General features: G+C 37.5%; 1 protein-coding gene across 3 annotated transcripts in view; it reads right to left on the bottom strand.

Moving 5' to 3' along the window:
- MUSK (muscle associated receptor tyrosine kinase) overlaps nt 1-23118 on the bottom strand; it is a 95777-nt gene extending 72659 nt beyond the window's left edge. The window contains exons 1-5 of one of the 3 annotated variants that reach the window (XM_010970087.3): nt 22591-23118; nt 11059-11185; nt 7001-7152; nt 1591-1718; nt 134-275 (exon numbers count right to left, since the gene is read on the bottom strand). In XM_010970087.3, the coding sequence (XP_010968389.2) occupies nt 134-275; nt 1591-1718; nt 7001-7152; nt 11059-11185; nt 22591-22669 (628 nt within the window). In that variant the 5' untranslated portion in view covers nt 22670-23118. The remainder of the gene's footprint in view (nt 1-133; nt 276-1590; nt 1719-7000; nt 7153-11058; nt 11186-22590) is intronic. The other 2 variants (XM_045506746.2, XM_045506747.2) reach the window with 2 other exon arrangements.
- Nucleotides 23119-23473: the final 355 nt, after the last annotated feature.

Genomic DNA, 23473 nt, shown 5'->3' with positions numbered 1-23473 from the left:
GTCTAATATCTAGGAGAGTTGAGGGAACTGAACTACCTACCGCATCTCTGCTTCGCAGGCTGAAGTCCAGCCTTCCCAGCAGCGCGCGAGGCCCCCTGGTAACACCGTAATGGGAAGGAACGCAGCTCCTTACCCTCAACTTCCAGCTTCACCAGTTTGGAATAGGCCGTCCCGAGGCTGTTCTTTGCCACACATCGATAATGTCCTGCGTCTTCCTTTTGCACATTGTGAATCCTTAAACTCCCGGATTCCAGAACTGCAGTGCGGGGGTTTTCCTGCCAGGCATGGGGACATGAATTTAAAATGTCTGTGGGTTTGTTGAGGACACATGTGATATATTTCATCAGGTCATCATTATCACACTGATCAGAAATAGCGTTTTAACATTTATTTGGCATTTGTTATGTATAACATACAATAATAAATGAGATCGTGTAAGATTACCAATTTTTATTTTCTTTTATGACACGAGGACACCAAGGCTGATCTGATGTCCTGAATCAACAAGCCTTATTTTAGGAATTTATTTGATTTCTAAAAAATCCAAATCTGTTTCATTAAAAAGCATTGTTTTAAACACCATATTTACTGCCTACATGGTATTCTTAAGGGAATATATGTCCTTTGAAAAGTTGGGAAATGGTACAAATAATATAAAATTTGGTATTTATAGTTGAGATATTACATTTATCTTTTCTTTCGGGGCTCTATATTCAATAGTCTATGTAGAACCACCCCTTGCTTTTATTACAGGAAATACTTAAAAGGAAAGCCAGAGAATTATGTAGAATATTATTCAAGTTAAAATTATTTATTTTATTTTAAATAAAACAAATCTTATTGATATTATACTTCATTTCAGTTAGTCGACATATATCAGCACCTGTGTATTCCCCATGGAATACTCTGTCTGAGTATAGTAATATGAAAAATGTATTATCTGTGACCTGGTTGAGTTCACAGTTGGTAGGTTACATGAGGACAGAAAGACACAGTGATAATGCAGTGTAGTAATTTATCAGTGAATGCAGGTATGAGATATGAACGCAGAATACAATGAGCATGGGCGTAATTTCTAGTCTGACTGCCGTGTGTGACTGAGGTCATTGTCAAGGTGTTCGTTTGCCGCTCTTGATTCTTGATGCTCTAATTTCACTCCAGAATGTTCTCATTCCTTTTCTTCCAAACCTCATTTCTCTCTCTCCTCCCAGAAACTATTTGTCAGGTCTAAAGCCGGGATTTTAGTTCCGTCTTTTTCATCCCTTGAATCTCAAAGATTCAGTGTTAAACAGTAAATGATTCAAATACCAACCAACCAACAAAAAAGACTCTAGCTTTGCTTGGCTTGGTTTGGCTTCATTTTTCATCCCTAATACTCCTGGTTCCCATCTCTTTTTTCTCCTACTCAGCCCCAACTGGAATGCCTTACAATTTGCTTGTATGGGAACAGAAATATTTAAGTTCAGTTAAAATGTGGTACATGGACAAAATTTTATGCTAGAAGTTCGTAAGCGTGTAACTGAGTTCGCAAAGGATTGTTGTATTTGGAAATGTGTTGTACAACCATGTTTTAACATAATAATCACTTACCCTGAGAGCACTGTCCTCCTTGATCCACGACACTGATGGCTTGGGATTGCCCATTGTGGTACAGGGTAGGACTGCCTTTAATCCTTCTATTATTTTTACATTTATGGGAGGACGAGTTATTTTAGGTTCTAGAGGGAAATAAACATTAAAAATTAAAAAGGCAATATAGCTTTATTATACTTAGAGTTTCTAACTTTATGTTTAATTCTAAATATCCATTAAAAAATATTTGTAGGCGTATTACATTACGGAATTCACCAAGGGCTAAGACATGTTTTTAGTGGATATCAAAAAGAAATCATTTTAAAAAGTTTAGGTTATCTCTGTTTTATGTTTTAAAAAATTTTTTATTGATGTATAGTCAGTTACAGTGTGTCAGTTTCTAGTGTACAACATAATGTTTCAGTCATACACAAACGATAAATGCTGGAGAGGGTGTGGAAAAATGGGAACCCCCCCTACACTGTTGGTGGAAATATAGTTTGTACAGCCATTAAGGAAAACAGCATGGAGATTCCTCAAAAAACTGAAAATAGATTTACCATATGATCCAGCAATCCCACTCCTGGGCATGTACCCGGAGGGAACTCTAATTCAAAAAGATACATGCACCCCAATGTTTAAAGCAACACTATATACAATAGCCAAGACATAGGAACAACCAAAATGTCCACTGACAGATCACTGGATAAAGAAGCTGTGGTATATTTATACGACAGATTATTTTTTCTGTTTTATCTTATTTGAAAAACAAATTCATAAAACACATTAGGAGCTTGAAGTTATCATAGTATTTTTCACTTTAAAAAATAGTTAATAAAAAGTGGATTAGATTGTTAACGTAACAATTCAACATTATTTAATTCAATTCATAGCAACAGACATAGAAATATATTCAAATAAATTTTTGATATGTTTATATTTTTACACAATTCTGAGTAATGACCTTCTCACCCTTTAGTGTCCATCTTAATTTGACTATTAAATATGATGATTAAAAATGAGATACATTTATCCTCTAGAAAATAAACTAGACATTATTTGTAATGAGAGAAATTCTGTCATATGATTGAGAAACTCTTCTATGCAAAGCAAACTTGTGTGTTCTGTTCTGTGAAACACACAAGTTAATTTTTTCAGAAGAAATAGTTTATGTCAGCTAATGTTTATTCTCCAATACTGAGCTTTCAGAGGAAGGAGTTATTAAATCTAATGTATAGAAAAATGGACACTTCAGGCTGCCAGTTATTTTACTATCTGAAACATTCATAAAATAATGAGAACTGTATTTACATCCTTAGGAATCTTATGTTACAGATGCAAAACAGAGGGCTGTCTTTGCAGGACAGATTACTGAGGAATGGATGCATTTTATTTCTGTCAGGTCATGTGCCATGATCAATTTGTTACTTTGACATAGAAGGGCATGAAATGATTTTATTTTCCTTCTACTTCAATTGTGTGTGTGTGTGTGTGTGTGTGTATGTGTCGGGGGGTGTGGTTTGGTGGCAGTTGATATTTGCAAAACTGCATGGTGTATTTATTTTAAATCTAGGCATTATTGCCATTCTGAGTTGGTATGATCCTGTATTGTGGCAAAAATACAAGACAGACTTCAAATGTGTTATAGAAAAATATCAGCTTTGTCCCTGCCTGCTATCTAAATTGGGTTCTCATACAGCTACCTAGCTTAACTTACGAGTTGATACACCTGTGATGTATGAAAGAGAGCATTTCTTCCATTGGGCTCCCTAAACTGATCCCTATGGCAAAGGGATCATAGATAATGTCTTGGGCAGAAAACCTTTGTTTTAAGCAAGTAACGCCTTTCTTCTCAATGAAATAGGTGTCTTGGTCATCCGTTGGGGAGGGGTCAGGAGAGCCTTCGTGGGTAACTGAATACAAAGTAAGCTAGGAATGAATTGAGGGTTGATGTGGAGTCATGGGTTCCCCACTCTAAGGGAGCATGATTCAGGTGGAGCCATGACACTGACTAATCAAAGCTGGTCATCCTGTTGATGCGGGATGATGGAAGTACCCTGCTATGCCAGTATCAACTGAGCCCTCAGTTGATGGACCATAACGAAGCTGGGGGAGGGAGATCCTGGAGGAGGACTTAGGGGAGTTGGAGTAGTGATGGGGGTGGGGACCTTGAGGGTCTCAGGAAGCAGCTCTTTACCAAGCAGTGTGGAAGCATTCCAAAATGTTAACGGTTGCGATGGCCACACCAGTGTATACCCACATGAATAGGTGAGCTTTCCTAAGGAAAGAGTGGAGAGAAGAAAAGGATTGAGGATAGAACCAAAATCAAGGACATTTAGTGCCAGAAAGAATGGGAGAAACATTCAAAGGAAAAATAGTGCCACAAAGTAGTGAGGTACTTAAATGAGCTCTGTCTTCAAAATCAAGGCCTCATTCTTCAACAAAAGAGAACGTCCCAACTTCCATACCTGATATTCTCACTGCCCCACATGCTAAAAGAAAGCCCACTTGTGGGTACCCCCGTACCTACTTACTCACAGAACCCCCAGATCCGCTTTGCCACGATGTCCCACTAGCCCCACTCCATACCTGTTATACTCAATCTCGGGCATCATTTATAAGTGTGAGCAAACTTAGAAGATCAACAGACATTTGAGAAAAACCATGAACATGAAGGGAAAAATAAGAAAGAAAGAAAGAAAATAAAAACTTAGCCAGAAGGAAACAGAAATAAGGCAGGAAAAAGAAGAAAATGATTTTCAAAAACGCATTAGTGGTACCTTTAGTGAGACTTGAGTGAATATTGCATCATACAACATACAGAGTTTGCTACCAATAAAAGGAGTGATCAGGGAAGAAATAATCCCTAGAAATTAAACATATGGGTTTTTAAGATCTTAAGTACTCAATATAAGATCAGAGTAGCGGAACGGTCATAGTGAAGACCAAATTCATGATATAAAAGGAAAAGTCAAATAAATCTCCTAGAAGGTAGAGTATCAAGATAGATATGTAGAAAATGTGAGGAGGAAAAATTAGAGTCATAAAAAATGCACAAAAAAAGAAACCTAATATTTGTTAATTAAAAGTGTAAGAATGAGATAGAGAGAATAAAGAAGAAGAAGGTAGGAAAAAAAGTATAGCCCATTTTGAAAAAATAAAACAAAACCCTTTGGTTTTTAGATCAAAAGGGCTCACCTAAGACTAAGTGGGAATAAAAAAAGTATTAATAAAAGACAGTGATAATAACATACCTAATGTATTCTTATCTATTTGAAAATTTTAAGAATTCTAGAAATAAAGAGAAAAATCCTGGAAATTTTAAGACAGATAAACATCAGATTTACCTGTAAACAGATAAGAGAGATTTCTCACCTACAACGTAGAATGTCATATGACAATGAATAATTGTCTACTAAAACCTCAGTCAAGAGCCTTTTAAAACTCTCGTCTATACCCAAAGTATTACCCAAGAGTGAGGGCAGAGTAGAGACTTTCAGCCATGCAAACATTCAGAAAGTGCATCTCACGCTGAAAAGAAGCAGCGGATGACCCCCTCCAGAAAGCAGTAACAACAGAGTAGAGAGATGAGAGATACAAGAAGCAGGGATGTAAGTCCACAAGAACAAAACTCACAGTAAAGGTCCCAGGTGGAACTTGATTCCACTGCTTTGTATGGTGCCAACATGCATGTGATTTTTCCCACCAGCAGTGTGGTGTCAGAGAGGGGAAAATAAAGGTTGAATTATTACAGGGTCGAGAGCAGCCGATGCTACAGCACAGGGGTTCACAGATCTGAGGATGCTGGTGAGGGGTGCTTGATGCTACCGCACAGGGAGGAGAGAGAACTCAGTGGAGAGAGAACTGAATGAAGTCCCCGCTGGGAGTTGGTGGAACAGAGGACAGCAAAGTCAAGGGCAGGAGAATGTGACCATGTCGATGACAGTAGGGAGTGAGAAGGAGGAAGGGAGGGAGAGAGCTAGACACTGTTCTTAGCTGAGAAAGAGACAGATGGAGTTTGTGCCTCCTGTTTGGAGGCAGATCATGAGTGTGGGAAACTGCTTCCCTCATCGGACAGAGCTGGAAATAGAAATGTCCATGTTCAGAGTGTGACATACTGGAGCTTAAGATTTGAAATACAGTCCGTTTCCTGGGATGACAAGGTCACAGATCGGGTAGACTGATAAAGAGTTAAGGCAAACATCAGCGGACTTGTGGAGGCCAAGGAGCTGTAGGATGAAGTGGACAGTCACTCCGTCTCACGGCTGTTAAAAATCCCTCAGGATCATGGCAGGAGTAGGAGTGGATAGAAGGATAATAAATCTGGGATTAAAGTCTTTAATAAATACGGGAGAGGACCTAGAAGTGAGTAGATGACTTGATGAACAGGGTTAGAGAGAATGATCAAAATGGCACAAGCCCTCACTAGAGGAAAAGTTTTGCACAGGAACACAAAATATATGGCTTATTTGCAGCTATGTGGATGGCTGCATCCTAGAGATTATCATACTAAGTGAAGTAAGTCAGACAGAGAAAGGCAAATGTCATATGATAATCACTTATATGTGGAATCTAAAAAATGATACAAATCGATTTATTTACAAAACAGAAACAGATTCACAGACATAGAAAACAAACTTATGGTCACCAAAGGGGAAGGTGGTGGGGGAGGTATAAAATAGGAGAGTGGGATTAGTTGATACAAACTACTGTATATAAAATAGATAAACACAAGGACCTACTGTATAGCTCAGGGAACTATGTTCAACATCTTGTAATGACCTGTAATGGAAAAGAATCTGAAAAATATACATGTATATGTATGACTGAATCACTTTGCTGTACACCTGGAACTAACACAACATTATAAATCAATTATTCTTCAATTAAAAAATATATACATATAATGGCTTAAAAGCAGCAATTAACCATCATACGTGCCAGCCTTGTTGACATGAAGTGGGGAATACTAAACAGCTTCCATTTAAGTAGAAGAGTCACTCAAGTTTGAAAAGTTGCTCAAGAAAACCAAGTTTGAAATTAGGAAAAAGGGTAGAAGAAGTATCTGCCATGAGGTTAGAGATTAAAAGGGTGTTTGGTTGTAATGAAACGGTTTTAAAGACACAGGGTAAAAATTGTAGAGAAATTCCCTGGTGAAAGGCATCAGGGTGGGGCAAGCAAAGAGCCGTATAAAGGCAAGAAAATGCGAGAAGTTGGGGAAATAGGAGGCTTGCCCGTCGTCGGGTAGTGGTTGATGGCAGGAATAAGGGGTGTGGAGCTAACTGTCTCAAGGTTGTGACTGGAACTTGAGCTTGTCTTGCTGCTTGAACCTCCAGGTATTCTGGAGGCTCTGTTTATTGCCTACTTGGAAGTGTACCAAGTCAGCTTGGAAATCAATGGAAATCAATGGATTCTCTTTCCTACTCACTCATCTTCACTTGCAGAGCCCCGCAGCTCTCGGCAGCCCCTCCCACGCCGTTGTTGGCGATGCAGCAATAAATGCCGTCATCGCTGTCTTCCACGCTCAGGATGGTGAGGAGCTGACCGTTCTCCCGGATGCTGTACCGTGTGTCAAAGAGCCTGTGGGTCACAGAGGAATATGGCAGGTTAGGACCTCACCTATGAACTTTTTTTGGTGATGATTAAATGATAAAACAGATGATTTGTCAGTGGAGGAAAAGCTAACAGGAAACAAGTGAGTTCTGAACGACAGAGTAAACTTATTTGGTAATTTAAAGCTAATACGACATTCTTATCTTTCCTAGTCTCCAGTAATCAAAGCACCACTGAGTCCTTCAAAAATAATTTCAAAAGGTTATACCTATTGATAAGCCCACATGTAGTATTTACTTTATTTAGGGAAGTCTATCATTCTCCAAGATACATAAGTATTTCCCCATATTTACTGGGAAGTAGCAGCTGGATAATGAACATGCACACATAAAATGCAACTAGCAGAAAGGGATTAATGGGTACACACTACTATGTATAAAATAGATAAACAACAAGGACCCTATGCACAGCACAGAGAACTATATTCAATATCTTGGAATAACCTATAATAAAAAGAATCTGAAAAAGAATATATATATATAACTGAATCGCAAAGCTGTACACCGGAAACTAGCATACATTGCAAATCAATGATACTTCAATTTTTTTAAATAATGAAAAAAGAAAGGGTTAAATATTTATAGAGGTCATTAACAGTTAACTAAGTATTTGTTCATTCATTAACCAAATGTGTGTTGAGTGCCTAACAAGTGCCAGCCCCACAGTTCCAGCTCCTCGGGACACATGAGGAGGCAAAACAGGCTCAAACTCTAAAAATGCAGGTCTTCCGTATATGATCTCATTAAAGGACATGAAACGTGTTTGTTGAGAAGGGAATTAGGATAACAGAAAGAAGTCTGAGGGGAAGCATCAGTGTAAAAGTAAGTTTTATGACAGAAATAGATTTATAGACGTAGAAAACAAACATAAGGTTACCAAAGGGGAAAGGGGGGATGAATTCGGAGTTTAGGACGAACAGATTCACTCTATTATATATAAAAGAGATAGACAATAAGGACTGTATAGCACAGGGAACTATACTCAATATCTTGTACCAACCTATAATGGAAAAGAAGCTGAAAAAGATTCTATGCCTAAGGAATATATTTATGTGTGTGCATATATATATAACTGAATCACACTTTGCTATACACCTGAAACTAACAGCATTGTCAATCAACTATACTTCATAAAAAAGTGGGTTTTAAGACCAAATAAAGGTTTTTATGCGAAATGTGTACATTAGGCCGAGGAATGCCCCCTCTAAAGATCCATGTGTTAATCCCCAGAAACTTACATGGCAAAAGGGATTTTGCAGATGTCAAGGATCTTAAACTAGAGTATCATGGATTATCCAGATGGGCCCCATGTAATCATGAGGGTCCTTAGAAGATGGAAGAGGAAAGCAGAGGGATCAGAGGATGAGATGTGACCATGGAGGCAGAGGGTGGAGTGTCGCAAGTGCTGGCTTTGAAAATGGAGGTAGGTGCTAAGCAATGCAGACAGCCCCTAGAAGCTAGAGAAGGCAAGAAATCATATTTTCCTCTAGTGCCCTCAGTCCGGTCAATGTCTCAATTTTAGCCCAAAGAGACTTATTTCAGACCTCTGAACTCCAAAACTCAAGATAATAAATTTGTGTTGTTTCAAGCCCCTGAGTTAGTGGTAATTGATTACAGCAGAAATAGGAGACTAATTTAATGTGAAAACAAAAAATATAAAGGAAATGGATTCTTGTCAGGTGGCTTCCATCACATACTTGATCTTAAAGAGGAATAAAGAGATGTAGTAATTTTGGTCTAATGTGACTAAGATAATATAATCACCAAGTAGTTCATTAAATCACGTTAGATAATTGAAGATAGCCATGACAATCACATGTAATTTTTGTCTTCTCTTTTGCTGTATATAAGTTTTCATGGAAAAATATGAATATTGGAATATTTTACAGATGTGTTTGTGGACTCTATGAAATATAAAGTTTTAAAGATTTATAATCTGTTGAATCATTGTTGCTTAATTAAAGTACATAAATTGCTTTTAGATTGTGAGGGACACTCAATATTTACAATCTTATATTAATTTTAGGTGTACACAGCATAGTGGTTCAGTATTTTTTGCAGATTATACTCCACTAAAAGTTTTTACAATATAATAGCTGTAATTCCCTCTGCTATACAATACATCCTTGTTGTTCATCTATTTCATACATAGTAGTTTGTATCTCTAAAACGTCTACCCCTAATTTACACTTCCCCCCTTTCCTCTCCCCTTTGGTATCCACTAGTTTGTTTTCTATATCTGTGAGTCTGTTTCTGTTTTGCATATAAACTTAGTTGTATTCTTTTATAGACTCCATATATAAGTGATATCATGCAGTATTTGTCTTTTTCTGCCTGACATTTCACTAAGCATGATATTCTCTAGGTCCATGTATGCTGCTGCAAGTGGCAGGATTTCATTTTTTATGGCTGAGTAATATTCCATTGTAAATACATATCATATATTCTTTATCCATTCATCAGTTGATGGACACTTGGATTGCTTCCATATCTTGGGTATTGTAAATAGTTTTCATGGAAAAATATGAATATTGGAATATTTTACAGATGTGTTCACTGCTATGAATTAGGGTTGCACATATCTTTTCAAATTAGTGCTTTTTCACTTTTTCTGGATATATACCCCAGGGTGGAATTGCTGGGTCATATGGTAGTTCTAACTTCAGTTTTTTGAGGAACCTCCATGCTGTTTTCCATAGAGGCTGCACCACCTTACATTCCCACCAACCGTGTACGAGGGTTTTCTTTTCTCCACATCCATCCTGTTGAAGAGAACTGGTCAAGTATTTTGTAGGATGCTCCTCTATTGGAATTTGTCTTATGGTTTTAACATGATTAAATTGGGTTTCTAGTTTTGGGGAGAAAGACCACAAAAGTAGAGTGCCATTTCATCCCATCATAACAAGGCACATACATACATTCAATATGATTTCTCACTGTTGATATTGACTTTTATCACCTGGCTGAGATGCTTGCCAGGTGTCTCCTGTGGAAGGTTATTCATTATTCCTCAAAAGGCACTCAATAGTATTTTTAAAACATAATTTCTTCCTATTTCACATATCCTTTGCCTAACAACTATTCAAACCTATAGCTCCATTTATTTCTTATTTATTTGTAACATTTTTTTGCCATACAGTCAAGGGAAGATTTAAATGTATTAAAAATAATTTTATTTGTAGTATTATAAGCCAAGTTGGAGCAAGCTTGTATTTATGATTTCCTGAAGTAGACTTAAAAGGTTGACTTTCTTTGCATGATTTGAAAAACTCTTTGGTTGTCCATTTCTTCATCTCCTTGTAATACTGGGAGATAAACATGTGAAAGGATTATAGGGCAATATTTTTCAAAGCAATTTGACATTATAGGTGTCAAACTTCCTTCCTGGACAAGTTAAAAGACAATGAGGGGGAGAACAGTCTTTGAATATTGACCTTTGAACATTAAATGCTGACTATCTAACAACTATTATAACTTAAAAGTTGGGAAGAGTATAAATAATATCTCAATATATAAGCAGCAATAAATATTTCATTATATCGTAATGTAATATAAAGCTATTTATAACTTCTATTGTGATAATGTCACAGGTGCTTTGATTACCACAGTTATTCAAGAGGTTGTTCTGTGTTATGTAGGAATATTTAATTTTATTATAAGAGACAAAGACAAAAGTAAAATGGATAAAACTCATAAAAATGTTAAGCATATAAATTACAAAGCTAATAGCTTATGAGATATTGGTAAAATGACTTGTGTTAACAGAGACTAAAGGTGAATTTTAGTACTGCTGAGAGCTGTGATTATATTTGTAACAAAGATAAATCCCAAGGCAGCCTTGCGCATTCTCGCTGATAAAAGGCAGAATACTTACTTAATGAGAATTTTATTTCTGGTCCAGGAAATTTCAGGCTGGGGATAGGATTCCACTGCGCACATGAAAGTAGCCACTTCTTCAACTAAGGCGTCCACTGTTTCAAGAGGAGTGGTGATGACAGGAGCTGAAAGGAGAGGAGAAATCAAAGAAAAGCATCCTATGATGCTGTTATTACCCCTCTGTAAGCAGTCAGAGGCCACCACATACCTGAATGAGAATTCTGCTTCCCCATAGCAGTAATTTGCCAAGAGGAAGGAAACATTTTATGTAGAGGATTTCATTTCTACAAAATCAAGAGAGAAGGTTCTCAGGAGAGTAGGACTTAGAATTTATTATAGATGAGTAGGAGCAGATCCAGATTTTGTGAAGCCCAAGTTATATGACTTAGGTGTCCTTTGAAAGAAAAAAAATACAGAAAATAATGAATACAAAATGCCTTCTGCCTCCCTAAAACCAATCAACGTGAAGGGAAGGCAAATTGGAAAGAGAAAGCAGTCTTAACAACTGTTGTTTAAAAACATTTTTTCCCCCAAATTTCATTGAAATATATGTCTATATAAACACATTGCTGGAGCCCACTGGAGGTCTTAGAAGGGGGCCCTTGCAAATGAGAGGCTTTGAAAATGAAGCTTCATCAGATTCACATCTGCATATGAATAGGTTGAAAAAGGACAATAATAAAAAGACAAACAATGTAACTAAAAATGGGCAAAGATCTGACTCAACATGTCTCCAAAAAGTGTATACAAATGGACAACAAGCATGTAAAAAGATGCTCAACATCATTGGCCAATAAGGAAATGCAAATCAACACCAACCGTGGTGTTGATTTGCATTTCCTTTAGAATCTTTTGTGCATCGTTGGCGGGAATGTAAAATGGCACAGTCACTGTGGAAAATAGGTTGGTGTTTCCTCAAATAATTAAGCATAGAATTAACATATGTTCCAGCAAGTCCCCTTCTGGCTATGTGCCCAAAAGAATTGAAAGCAGGGACTCAAATAGATATTTGTATACCTATGTTCATTGCAGCATTACACACAGTAGCCAAAAGACAGAGCAAGCCAAGTGTCTGCCAACAGATTAACAGATAAATAAAATGTGGTATATCCATACAATGAAATATTATTTGACAATAAGAAGAAATGAAGTATCGATACATGCTACAACATGAATGAAACTTGGAAGCAATAAACTAAGTGAAAGGACAGCATATTGTACAATTCCATTTATACAAATATCCAGAATAGTCAGATCTGTAGAGACAGAAAATACGTTAGCGATTGTCTAGGATCTGGGGAAAGGATGGAGGGGTTAGAAAGTGGTGTATGGCTAAGGAGTACAGGATTTCAAATAACTGTAATAGGAATGTTCTATAATCAATTATGATGATGAATGCACAACTCTGTGAATGGTACACTTTGCCCAAAGTGGCTAGTATGTGAATTCTATCTCACTAAAGCTGGCAGCGGGGTGTGGGGGGGTTGTTTGGGGTTTTTTACTTGTTTGTGTGTGTGTGTGTGTATTACAAAAAGAAAGACAAAAGGAAGAGAGGCTATACACATGGTCCTTCTCTCCTCCCATGAAATGAGGGTCACCTGGCTTAGAAGAATTGGGGAGGAAAAAGAAGTTAAGAAGGATGAGAATGGGTTGGTGAGGGGATGCACCCCTCTTCAATTGACAAACCTGTGAATCCCACCAAAGCAGAGGGCTGAGATCCTGGTCACCTCAAGGGCTTGAAGGTGTGAGAAAGAAAGTGCCAGCACCTGTATTTGGGTGAGTCTGGAAATCTACCCCATTGTGTAATCTGATTTAAAATAACTCTCACCAACACCACAGTCTTATCATTATTATTATTATTTATCAGAGCTGTATCAGTGGGTTTCCATGTAGCAGGAACTGCGTTGACCAGAAGCAAAAAGATGTGTAAAGCACATCTCTGCCTGGTAAGAGTCCACAATCTACATAATAAGGTAGGTTAGATACATCAAGTGATCAGCTATAACAGTCAGTTATGACTGCTATCCTGGTGTAATTGTTAATTGTGCCCCCATACTCCAAAATACCCTAGTTTGGACAATAAATTATGTGGTCACTTTATCTATCTTTTTTATTTTTAATTTCTTCTTCTTTTTTTTTTGTGGGGGATAATTAGGTTTATTTATTTATTTTTATATATTACTACTATTATTTTTTAATGGAAGTACTGGGGATTGAACCCAGGACTTTGTACATGCTAAGCACACACTCTACCACTGATCTATACCACCCCCCCACCTATTTATTTATTTAATTGAAGTATAGACCATTTACAATGTTGTGTTAGTTTCTGGTGTACACAACATAGTGATTCGGTTATATATACACACATATATATATACACACATATATTTTTTCTATATTCTTTTTCATTATAGATCATTATAAAATATTGAATATAGTTCCCTGTGTTATACAGTAGGACCTTATTGTTTATCTATTTTATATATCGTTAGAATCTGCAAATCCTGAACCCCCAATTTATCCTTCCCCACCTCATTCCCCTCTGGTAACCATAAGTTTGTTTTCTATGTCTGTGAGTCTCTCTCTGATTTGTAAATAAGTTCATTTGTCATTTTTTAGATTCCACCTATAAGTGATATCACATAGTATTTTTCTTTCTCTGTCTGACTTACTTCACTTAGTATGATAATCTCTAGGTCCATCCATGTTGCTGCCAATGGCATTATTTCGTTCTTTTTTATGGCTGAGTGGTATTGCATTGTGTAAATATACCACCTCTTCTTTATCCAGTCACCTGTTGATGGACATTTAGGTTGCTTCCATGCCTTGGCTATTGTAAATAGTGCTGCGTATATGGTCATTTAAGTTAAAATGCAAGGTGCATAGGAAAGCCAAGTGAGTAGTGCGAATTATATTTTAGATGCAGAGTGGCGGGGTGACAGCCTCATGAAACAGCTAGAACAAAGTGGCACATAGGCCATAAAAGAGGCATCCACGATCTAAACGAAACTTACTTTTTCAGCAAACGCAAAGGCAAGCTCCCTGGCTGAGAGTAAGGGAAGTGGTGGTTGAGAGTGTTCCACTTAGCCCATCTCTCTTTCACTAATGCTGTTCTTTTCTTAAGGCCCAGTTTAAGCACCATCTCCTCCCAGTTTCCCAGACCGGCAAGATAGAGCCAAATACCCTTTGCTTTCACCTTGGGTCATCCTATACATGTCACTCTTGTAGCACTAGCTGCACAGATGCTGTTAGAATGATTTATTTATGTCTTTGTCCCACACTCGGTAATGAAAACCTTGAGCCTTGTGTCAGGGACCATGACTCAGACCTCTTTCTATCCAGAGGGCTAGCACATCGACTAATGTATTGTTTAAAAGAACCAAACTCTATTTCTGATGCCTTTTCAAAAGACATAATTAAAAAAAAAAAAAGGTTGAAAGGGAGTAGCTGACATAAGAGGGCAGAATTTTTAGGTAAAATGACATCTTTTGTATTTTATATCTAGGCATCAAGGTCACCCTTTTCCTAACTTTCCACTAAAATAACCGTTAAAATATACAGAATGCAGGACAGAGAAATAAAGAAATGAAAAGTATTAAAGGACAGTCGAGAGACATGAAGTATAGATGGACAGGAACCAATACACTTCTAATAGAAGTTGCAGAAAAATAAAATAGAGGGAATGGTGTAGAAGTACTATGTAAAGGGATAAATTGCTGATCAATTTCAAAATTGAAAAAAAAAAAGCATAAATATTCAGGTTGAAAGTTCCCACCAAGCGTCAAGCCAGATAAAGAAAAATACATCCATCCTTAGATACACTGGGTTAAACTATAGAAAATTAAAGACAAAGGAAAATCTTAAACCCTCCTAGAAAGAAAAGATCAATTACCTTAGGAAGAACGGCAATTGGGCTGACCTGAGATTACTCAGCACAACTGATACTATCTGGACCAGTATCTTTAAAGGGCTGAGAGAAAAATAACTCTAAGCCTGGAATTCTATAGACAACTTAGATAATCATTTTAAAATGAAGACAAAAATAAAGACACAGACAAATGTTAGGAGTCAGACCTTTTCTGGAACAGTTACTGCAAGTATGTAAACTCAGTAAGAAATAGCTTGTGCCCAGAAGAAAGGGTGGAAGGACAAGAAACTATGTAAGCTTAGATGACGGTAAAATACTATTGCAGTTCTAGACACTGTGCAATTTGTTTTTAGAAAACCCTCTAATTTTTGTGTTTAAGAAAGAATGGAACTAAAATTCTAGACAATTACAAGGTGAAAACTCAGGGAAGAAGGATTATTAAAACATTCTTCTAAGATCTTTACTGTGAATAGGAAGATGGCAGAAATACTGAATAACTACAAACATGGGGAGAAAAATATATGGTTAGAGGCATAGGTAAAAATTTCATTAATGGTTACCACTAAAACAACAGATCAAAAACCAAAGCTTCCAAAACAGCAGGAGGGAAAAAAGGAACTAGAACTGTATCAATTTTTTTTTTTTTAATGAAGAAGCAGTAGAAAAGGAGGATAAATAAGCCAAGATAAGGTCTGGTTAACCAGAGACATAATGTGGAAGATACATGCCCAGACGTATCAGAAATCCTAGTAAATGCCAATGGTATAAACTGATCTATGAAAATATAAACACTATCACACAGGATTGAAAAACACAAAAGACATAAATAAAACAGAAATGTTGGAAATAAAGAGAAGGAAAAATATCTACAAAGCAAACGTCACTCAAAACAAAGTGATAAAGCAATACAGTATAATATAAGAAAAAAATAGAATATAAGGTGATAAATAAGCATTTAAAGAAAGAGGAGAAATACCAAACAATATTTTGGAACCAAAAATACCAAGATATTATTATCATGTATCCCTTGTTGTAAGCATTATGTATAATTTTGTATTTTTGTTTTGCTGCATCTTACAGCAAAGTATTATATAATACAAAACATGTATTTATTATCTTTGTAATAAAAAATTATAATACATAAATCAGAATGCACAGAAATGTTAATTTCCCAATGCAATGAAAGCAAACTTGTAATCGATGACAAAGTTTGTGAAAGTCGGTCTCTTAAAAAAATTATATTTTTCTAAACAGCTAATGAATGAAATAAGCAATCAATTGCATTATCACACAGATGTGAAGAGATTAAAAACAAAAAATATTATAGTAAGATCGTGGGATGCGGGTAAGGACGGGCCCAAAGGTTAATTGATAGTATTGAATGCTTTCATAGTTTAAAAAGAAAGACTGTTGAGTGGGGGAGGGTATAGCTCAAGTAGTAGAGCACATGCTTAGCATGCGCGAGGTCCTGGGTTCAATCCCCAGTACCTCTTCCAAAAAATAAATAAACCCAACTACCACCCCCTCATAAAAGCAAACAAACAAAAAGCCAACAACAACAACAAAAGGAAAGAAAGAAAGAAAGACTATTGACAATGAGACCGGGAGAGACTCTAGCACAGGGCTTGAATTCCAGTCGCTGCTCCATCGCTTCCCAGCTCCACTGTGTTACGTAACTAGTGCCTTAGCATGTTCAGCTGTAGATGGAGATTAACAATAAAACCACCAATAGGCTTGTCGTGAGGATTAACAAAATGAATTTACGGAATGCATTTAACACTGTCCTTGGCTCTTCCGTGTTATTTGAATCTATAATTTAGAGACAGAAACCTGAACTGTTCGGTTATTCTCCTAGTTTCCATTAATACTTACTTCCGGGAATCCACCCCAAGAAATTCATCTCCAAGTGCAAAGGCATATGGATGACTTTCACTACACAAGACAGATGAATTTGTACTAAATTGTACTGATCGTACAAAAGTGGAAGAAGGAGTTAGGCACACAGTGTTGTCTTTTAACTGTGGTCTGCTGGAGCTGGGGTGGACTGGCTTGGACTGGCTTGCAAGAACCAATGTTAATTTTTCAGAAATTTGGTAAAGACAATCAAATAGAGCCATTATGAAGAACTGAATTATATAAATTTATAATGAAAATAAACTACGCTGAAAGCAAAGTAACAATACTCAGTATTTATCACTTCCTAAGTATTTTACTATTATCTGTGTCCGTGGGGTTATTTACATCTAAGTCTGTGTGATAGAAATTGTATTTACAAGCGTGCTACCGTACACCTCTTCCCAGCTCAGTGTTTGTTGGTACCCTGAAATCGGCTGTGGTTGGAGCATTTACCCTACAGAAGTCAGCAAATGCAACATATCAGGGCCTTTTTTTTTTTTCTCAGAGAGGCAGATGTTAAACATATACCAACAACTGTTATCTAAACAGGATACTGTTTACGCAGCCACTGCAAATGCTATTTTGAAGAGTATCGATAATTCCGAATATGCTCAGGTAAGTAAAAATGGCAGGCAGCAGAACTGTATGGACAATTTTATTATGAAACCTCTTTTAGGATATGCAGAAAAAAAATGGGAGAAAATTTATCAACACATTAACAGTCCTGGAAGTATGGGTGACTTTCTCTTTTAAATTTTTATATATTTTTGTGTTTTCAAAATCATTCTTAATGACTGTGTATTATTTTTACAAAAAAGAAAACCAAAATGTATTCATTAGTTTCTTGTCATTTAATATACAGATGCAGAAGTGACAGAGGTAACAGTCTTACTATTATCTTTCCAATGAGGTGGCATGAACTCTGTTGAGATCAGTTATGATCAGAGAGGTAAATTTTAGAATGTCTTGACAAACTTAGGTGTGGAGAAATACATGATGTGTTACTAAGAACTTTATTAACACCTTCCCTTAATGCTCAGTGGCACAACAGCCTTATGTGAGGTTTGATTCTGTTTTTAATAATCTTAGCATCTGAAGTTGATTAAGAACCTGCTATTGGCCATGAATTATATGCTTCATTCATGATTTCATTGATCACAAAAAACGTAAAGGCAGATACTATTACTACTCTCATTTGCAGATGAGAAATGAAGGCAAAGAAGAGTTAAATAACTTGTCTAAACAAAACAAGAGCAGGAAATGATAGAATTGAACTTCAAGGTTAAGGTTGTTTAAAGTTTCTGTCTTTTAACTCTAAGCTATACCAGATCTTCAGTGTAGTTGGAATTACAAGCAGGGGGAAAAAAAAAGATTTACATCAGTATGAATTTCATTAGGCAGAATATGGCTGCTTAAGTCCATTCTGCCCATATTCCAAAATCATCCAAACAAATCCGCTTTCAAATTTTTACTGACACAATCACACAGTGGTAGTTAATGATATTTGTTGACTCAGCAGACTGTCTCCTGTTTGCTTTCATTCTATCCGGCTTTCATCTCAGCCAGGGCCTGTTTAATCTAGGACACTATTTCTTCCCTCAATCCAAAGACCACATGAGCAATAAATACATGAAAATGAACACAATGCTCTTTTGGACCCAAAGAATAACTGAACTTGAATACTCGCTGCTTGATGAGAAGGATATGATGTTACGCTTCTATGGGTCCCCGCACACGGCCTTTGATACACCAACTTCTGATCAAATAGCTGCTGAGTGACATGACCAAATGACTGAATAAACAGAGAAATCAGGTGTATATGCTCCTTTCTGTTTTAGTAAAATCAGTGCTCAGACTTGGAACATATTCATGGTTTTCTAACATCATGAATACAGGAATTTTTTTCACTGTGAGAAAACACTTTGGTGTTGGAAATATTTCAAATCCCCCAAAGAAAGACGATATTCAGTATTGCTCATCCTTTGGCATATCTTAGAAACTGACAGATTTATTCTGCTGGTGATGTAATCAAATATGTTATTTTTTTTGAATTACGTCTTTGAAACCTGTAAAGTTCATTGGTAATCTCAATCATCACTTATTAATGCTAGCATTAATTCTTTGTCACAGAACACACGCTTGGTCCTCGCCTTCAAGAATGACACAGGACATTGACATGGAGTTCTGGGTCAACTTGCTAGAATTTCTGAAATGAAATTTCCTTTGAAATTGGAAATTCTTTTCCTCCTAGAGGCATTCCTTTGAGGTGAGGACATGATTTCACAGGGACTCATCTAAAATGTCCATGTCCTCCAGGAGCGATCATGCCACCAGTCATTGGCAATCCTTAGCACAATATATAACACGATATGTTGAGCACTGGTGGGTACTTCTTTATTTTATGAGGAAACTGAGGCTTAAGGTGACTACACTCTTTCCCTAAAGACACACAGAAGGACACTGGAGACTAGGAAAAGGAACTTGATCTTAACATTCTCTTCCAGGCCTTAAATATCTCCGTTTCACTTTCTTCATTATTTAACCTGGACCACGTTGCATGTTGCCATGTAATCGCAGCTCCCTTATTCTCTCGTCCTTTAGCTGCACTGACCCTGGAAAACACCAATCTTGAACTAATCCAACCAGCTGTCCTCACTGCTCCAACGTTCATAGGTTCTTGTTGGATAAAGTGAAACAACAGTGTAGATCGGGGCCAGTCTAGGGGTGCAGCCCCCAGCCCCAGCAGGTCCTCCTTCCACATTCTTCGGTGTACTTCTCTCATCTTCCTGAATGGGGCCTCTTCCTTCAGGACCTCTGCTCACCTCTCCTTTGTCACTTCCCCCCAGTGATCTCAAGCCCTGCTTCACTGAGAAGTTGCCCACTTCACTTTTGGAAATACAGTAGCAATCTTGATATTTCTGCTTTTTCAGGTCAATAAAATTCAAAGCAACCGTGTTTCCCCCAACATGCAATGAGCTACTCTTTCAATGTACGTCAGTATAGAACATTCATCCAGGACTTGGTGTCCTGGATTTCAATGACAGCTGTGCCCGCTCTGACTTAGTCATATGTCGAATCTGTGAATCCTGTCCCTGTATACATACGATTTAGAAGAAGTTACTAAAATGTACCTACAGAGAAATCACTTAGACTCAAGAAATTCTAGGTATGGTAGTAAGTGGGGTAATTTTAAAAGTGGAGTTTAGACAGGACTTCTTTGTGCGTATTAAACAAATTCAGTGCTGCTTACATGTATTCCTAGACTCCTACAGAAAATCCCACCAGACACTCAATACTCCCTGATAAAGCATTAAACGTTATTGAAGGATGTCGTGAAGGTGTTCTTCATACATCACAGTTTGTAAGATTCTCCCACTTGTGGTGTGATACGGAGCTGTCATGGTTGAAAGCATCACTAGTTGCAATGATTCAGAAAGATGGTGATTTTTCCCTTTGTCTTTGAACACTAGGGATCTCAGACTAAAACTGTAACAATAAACTATTAATTCTACAAAGTCAGTTATTAATTTTATTGAGGAAATGGTATGCCAACAGTCAGCAAAGAATCCATAGAATGCTCTCGCGCTATTTTAAATCCGTCAGTTTATGTTGTGACACATCATTGTGCAGGTGCCTTGATTTATTCGTGACAAAGGACTTAGGGAAAAGGTATGGCATCTAAAAATATCTTTTTATCATTGCCTTCTGCCAAGAATAGAGAAGACATCTATGAGATATTTTGTGTAGAAAAGATTTTATTACTCTCAGTAGTAATAAAATAATCGCATATTATGTTTTTGTCTCAGTATGTTCCATGCACGTCAACATTTAAAATTTTAAGGATCGTGTTTTCATGATAACGTTTATTCTCAGAAATGGTTAAGTGCAGTTCTTGCATGTTTGCTCCTCTAGGCTTGGTGTGTTGGCTAACGTGGATGTTAAACCCACATCAGTTTAGATTTTACAGTAATATGCAAATAGGAGGCCAGGCTAAAATGTTGTTTTCATTTTTTTGATTCTACAGTCTAATCATAGCAATAAATAAAGCATAAACAAATAAACAAATTTGGGTTAACAATCTGGCTATTTTATTTAGAAGCCAGGATTTTGGCTTTGTTACGTTTATGCTACCATATTTTGTTGAAGTTTTAAAAACGTACATAGTGTGCTTTGCCTGTAAAGTTTGGAAACTGAAAATTATGTCTTTCTAGAATATAAATTAGGAGTTGTTCACACAGAAAGGGTTTTTCTTTTTTTTTTTTTATGCATAAGATTCTAATTTGAACCAGAAAATCAATTGTCCTGCTCCTTATAAGACTGGATTTTAGTAAATTTTAGCATTTAGCCATGTCATTTTTATGTAACTTCATGGTTTAGAATAGCACAAATAGATTTGTAACAATCCATAAGTGCAAACATCCAGGTGCCGCCTTCCCGGACATCCGTTGTATGATCAGGAAGTATTAAAATAATCTGAAGCCAATGTTAAGTCTTTCTGGCTATTATTAGCTGTTTGAAAAGATCTATACTCTCTTTTATCTGGAGATACCTTAAAGTATTAGCTGGCAATTAAGCATTTAGTTTACGTTTGAAGATACCATTCTGCTCACGTAAAATAGAAAAAGAAAACGACAAAACATGTCTATAAAATCAGACTGTCTGAGAAGAAAGCTGTGTGTTGTTAGCATCTGAATTTTGACCTTGTGGTTCCAGAAATTCTAGTGAACCACAAAATCTAAGCTATGTTTCCTATCTACATACAATAAAGTACCTTCACTATTCTCCACAATACAAACATGTGCAGTTCTTTGGTAAAGTAAGATGAAGGGAAAATAATTAATCTGAGTGTGTCATAAAACACAGAACTCTTTTTACTCTAGTGTAATACATTGAACTTGAAAACACTTGGATATCATGCAATCTGCTCTCTCAAGTCCTTTTTAAAAAGATTGCAATGAAGCCCTCTGTCACGTCACAAATCACCCATTTTCCTCTCTTTCTTCCAGATTTGAGATACACTAGCCTCAGTTTCATAATACACTGGCCAGAAACCGTGGACATTCTCCCTCCTGCAACAGGTGCTTGTCAGTTTCTTAAGTTGCTTTCCTTTCCCCCGAGGTGGTGTTATTTCCGGTACATTCCAAAGCCTCTGAAAAAAAACCTTTCACAGTCTCTTGCCAAGCCAAACCATGACTCCAGCCTCAAAGTTATTGAGAACCCATTGTTCTTTAGGCTCTTCTTTTAGAGGCAACTTGTGTGTGTGTTTCTCTGATTCCGATTTGGGGGCAATGAAAACATTGATTAAGAATTTTGCCAAGCTGAAACTGAACACAGAAATGATTTTTATTTAGAAGCAAACACACTGGATGTCTGGGAGTGGGGCTGATTATATTCCTGGCAAACGATGCGAAAAGGTTTTCATCATCCATTCAGACCACCCTGAAGTTTGACATACACATAAACAAACCGACCTCGATAAGTTGCAGTCTACCTGCTAATGTTTCCCCTACAAGTGAGGGTTCTGCATGCGCCATACGGGTAGACTTCTTATTGCAGAACTTAAGCAGGGTTAGGGCTATCCCCAGAAAGGAGACCATCAATCAATTGCTTATTTATATAGTTTTCTCCCTCTCCAGACACCGCATCCCTACTTCAGCAAGTAAAACCCGAGCCCGCTGTAATATGAATCGGGCACCATCAGAGCACACACATGCACTTCAGGACTGTGACAGGGCGACAAGAAACAAGATTGCTCAAACCAACCTTTTGGAAGTTTCTCAGTCCCGCTGAAGGCAACCAAAGTAAGAATATGTACCAGTGGAATGTTGACAAACTCTCTCATGATTAATCCAGGCTCAGGCAGCAGAAAGTTCTCTCCGGACAACGCAAAGAAAATGCCCCCACGGTTTACATTTTAAAGCATAGTTGGTTACAAAAGGGTCGTCTGCTAATGACTGTTTGTGTCAGCAGCTCCACAGGCTCTAAGTATAAGCAGGAATTCTCAGACTTGGCTGTAATGATGGACACGGCCAGCTGGTGAGTATCCTCTTAGGCCAGTAATGCAAGTGTAGGGCTGGAGGAACAAGGGGAAGAAAATCCCTGTAGAATCCTTTTAAGACAGAGGCAGAAGGACAATACCAGATGCCTTTTGCAACCATCCCTGTGTTCCCTGAGGGGCAGTTCTCCCGATCTTCAACTCAGCTCACCGCCTCTCCTGCGCACTCACAACGGAACCCTGCGTCTATCTACTCGTGTCTCCTCCCCATGTCTCTCTCTCCACCGCCCACATCCAACCCATTACCAGTGCCTACAGACTGTACCAAGGAATCAGCATTCCTTGATTTCTTCCCCTCCTTTGATTCCAACCAGGATCGCCCTATCCCAACCGCGCTTTCAGACATTCATCTTCTGGGAATGATGGTGGTAACCTCCTGTCTGTTCTCTCTGCCTTGTGTCTTCTAGTCCTCAATTCCCTTTTCAGATAGCCTGTCCTGCTCGAAAGGCTTCAGGGCTCCTCATCACATCAAAACTTATTCAAACCTCTCTAACATGACATAGGGAGCCTTGCTGGACTCCGTCCACCTGTCTGGTCCCATCTGTTACAACCCATGCCTCTATTTTCATACTTAGCAACCTGCTGACGGTC

The sequence above is a fragment of the Camelus bactrianus genome, chromosome 4 (assembly GCF_048773025.1).
Source record: "Camelus bactrianus isolate YW-2024 breed Bactrian camel chromosome 4, ASM4877302v1, whole genome shotgun sequence".
In the NCBI taxonomy this organism is placed as follows: Eukaryota; Metazoa; Chordata; class Mammalia; order Artiodactyla; family Camelidae; genus Camelus; species Camelus bactrianus.
This window is presented reverse-complemented; position numbering and strand designations above follow the sequence as displayed.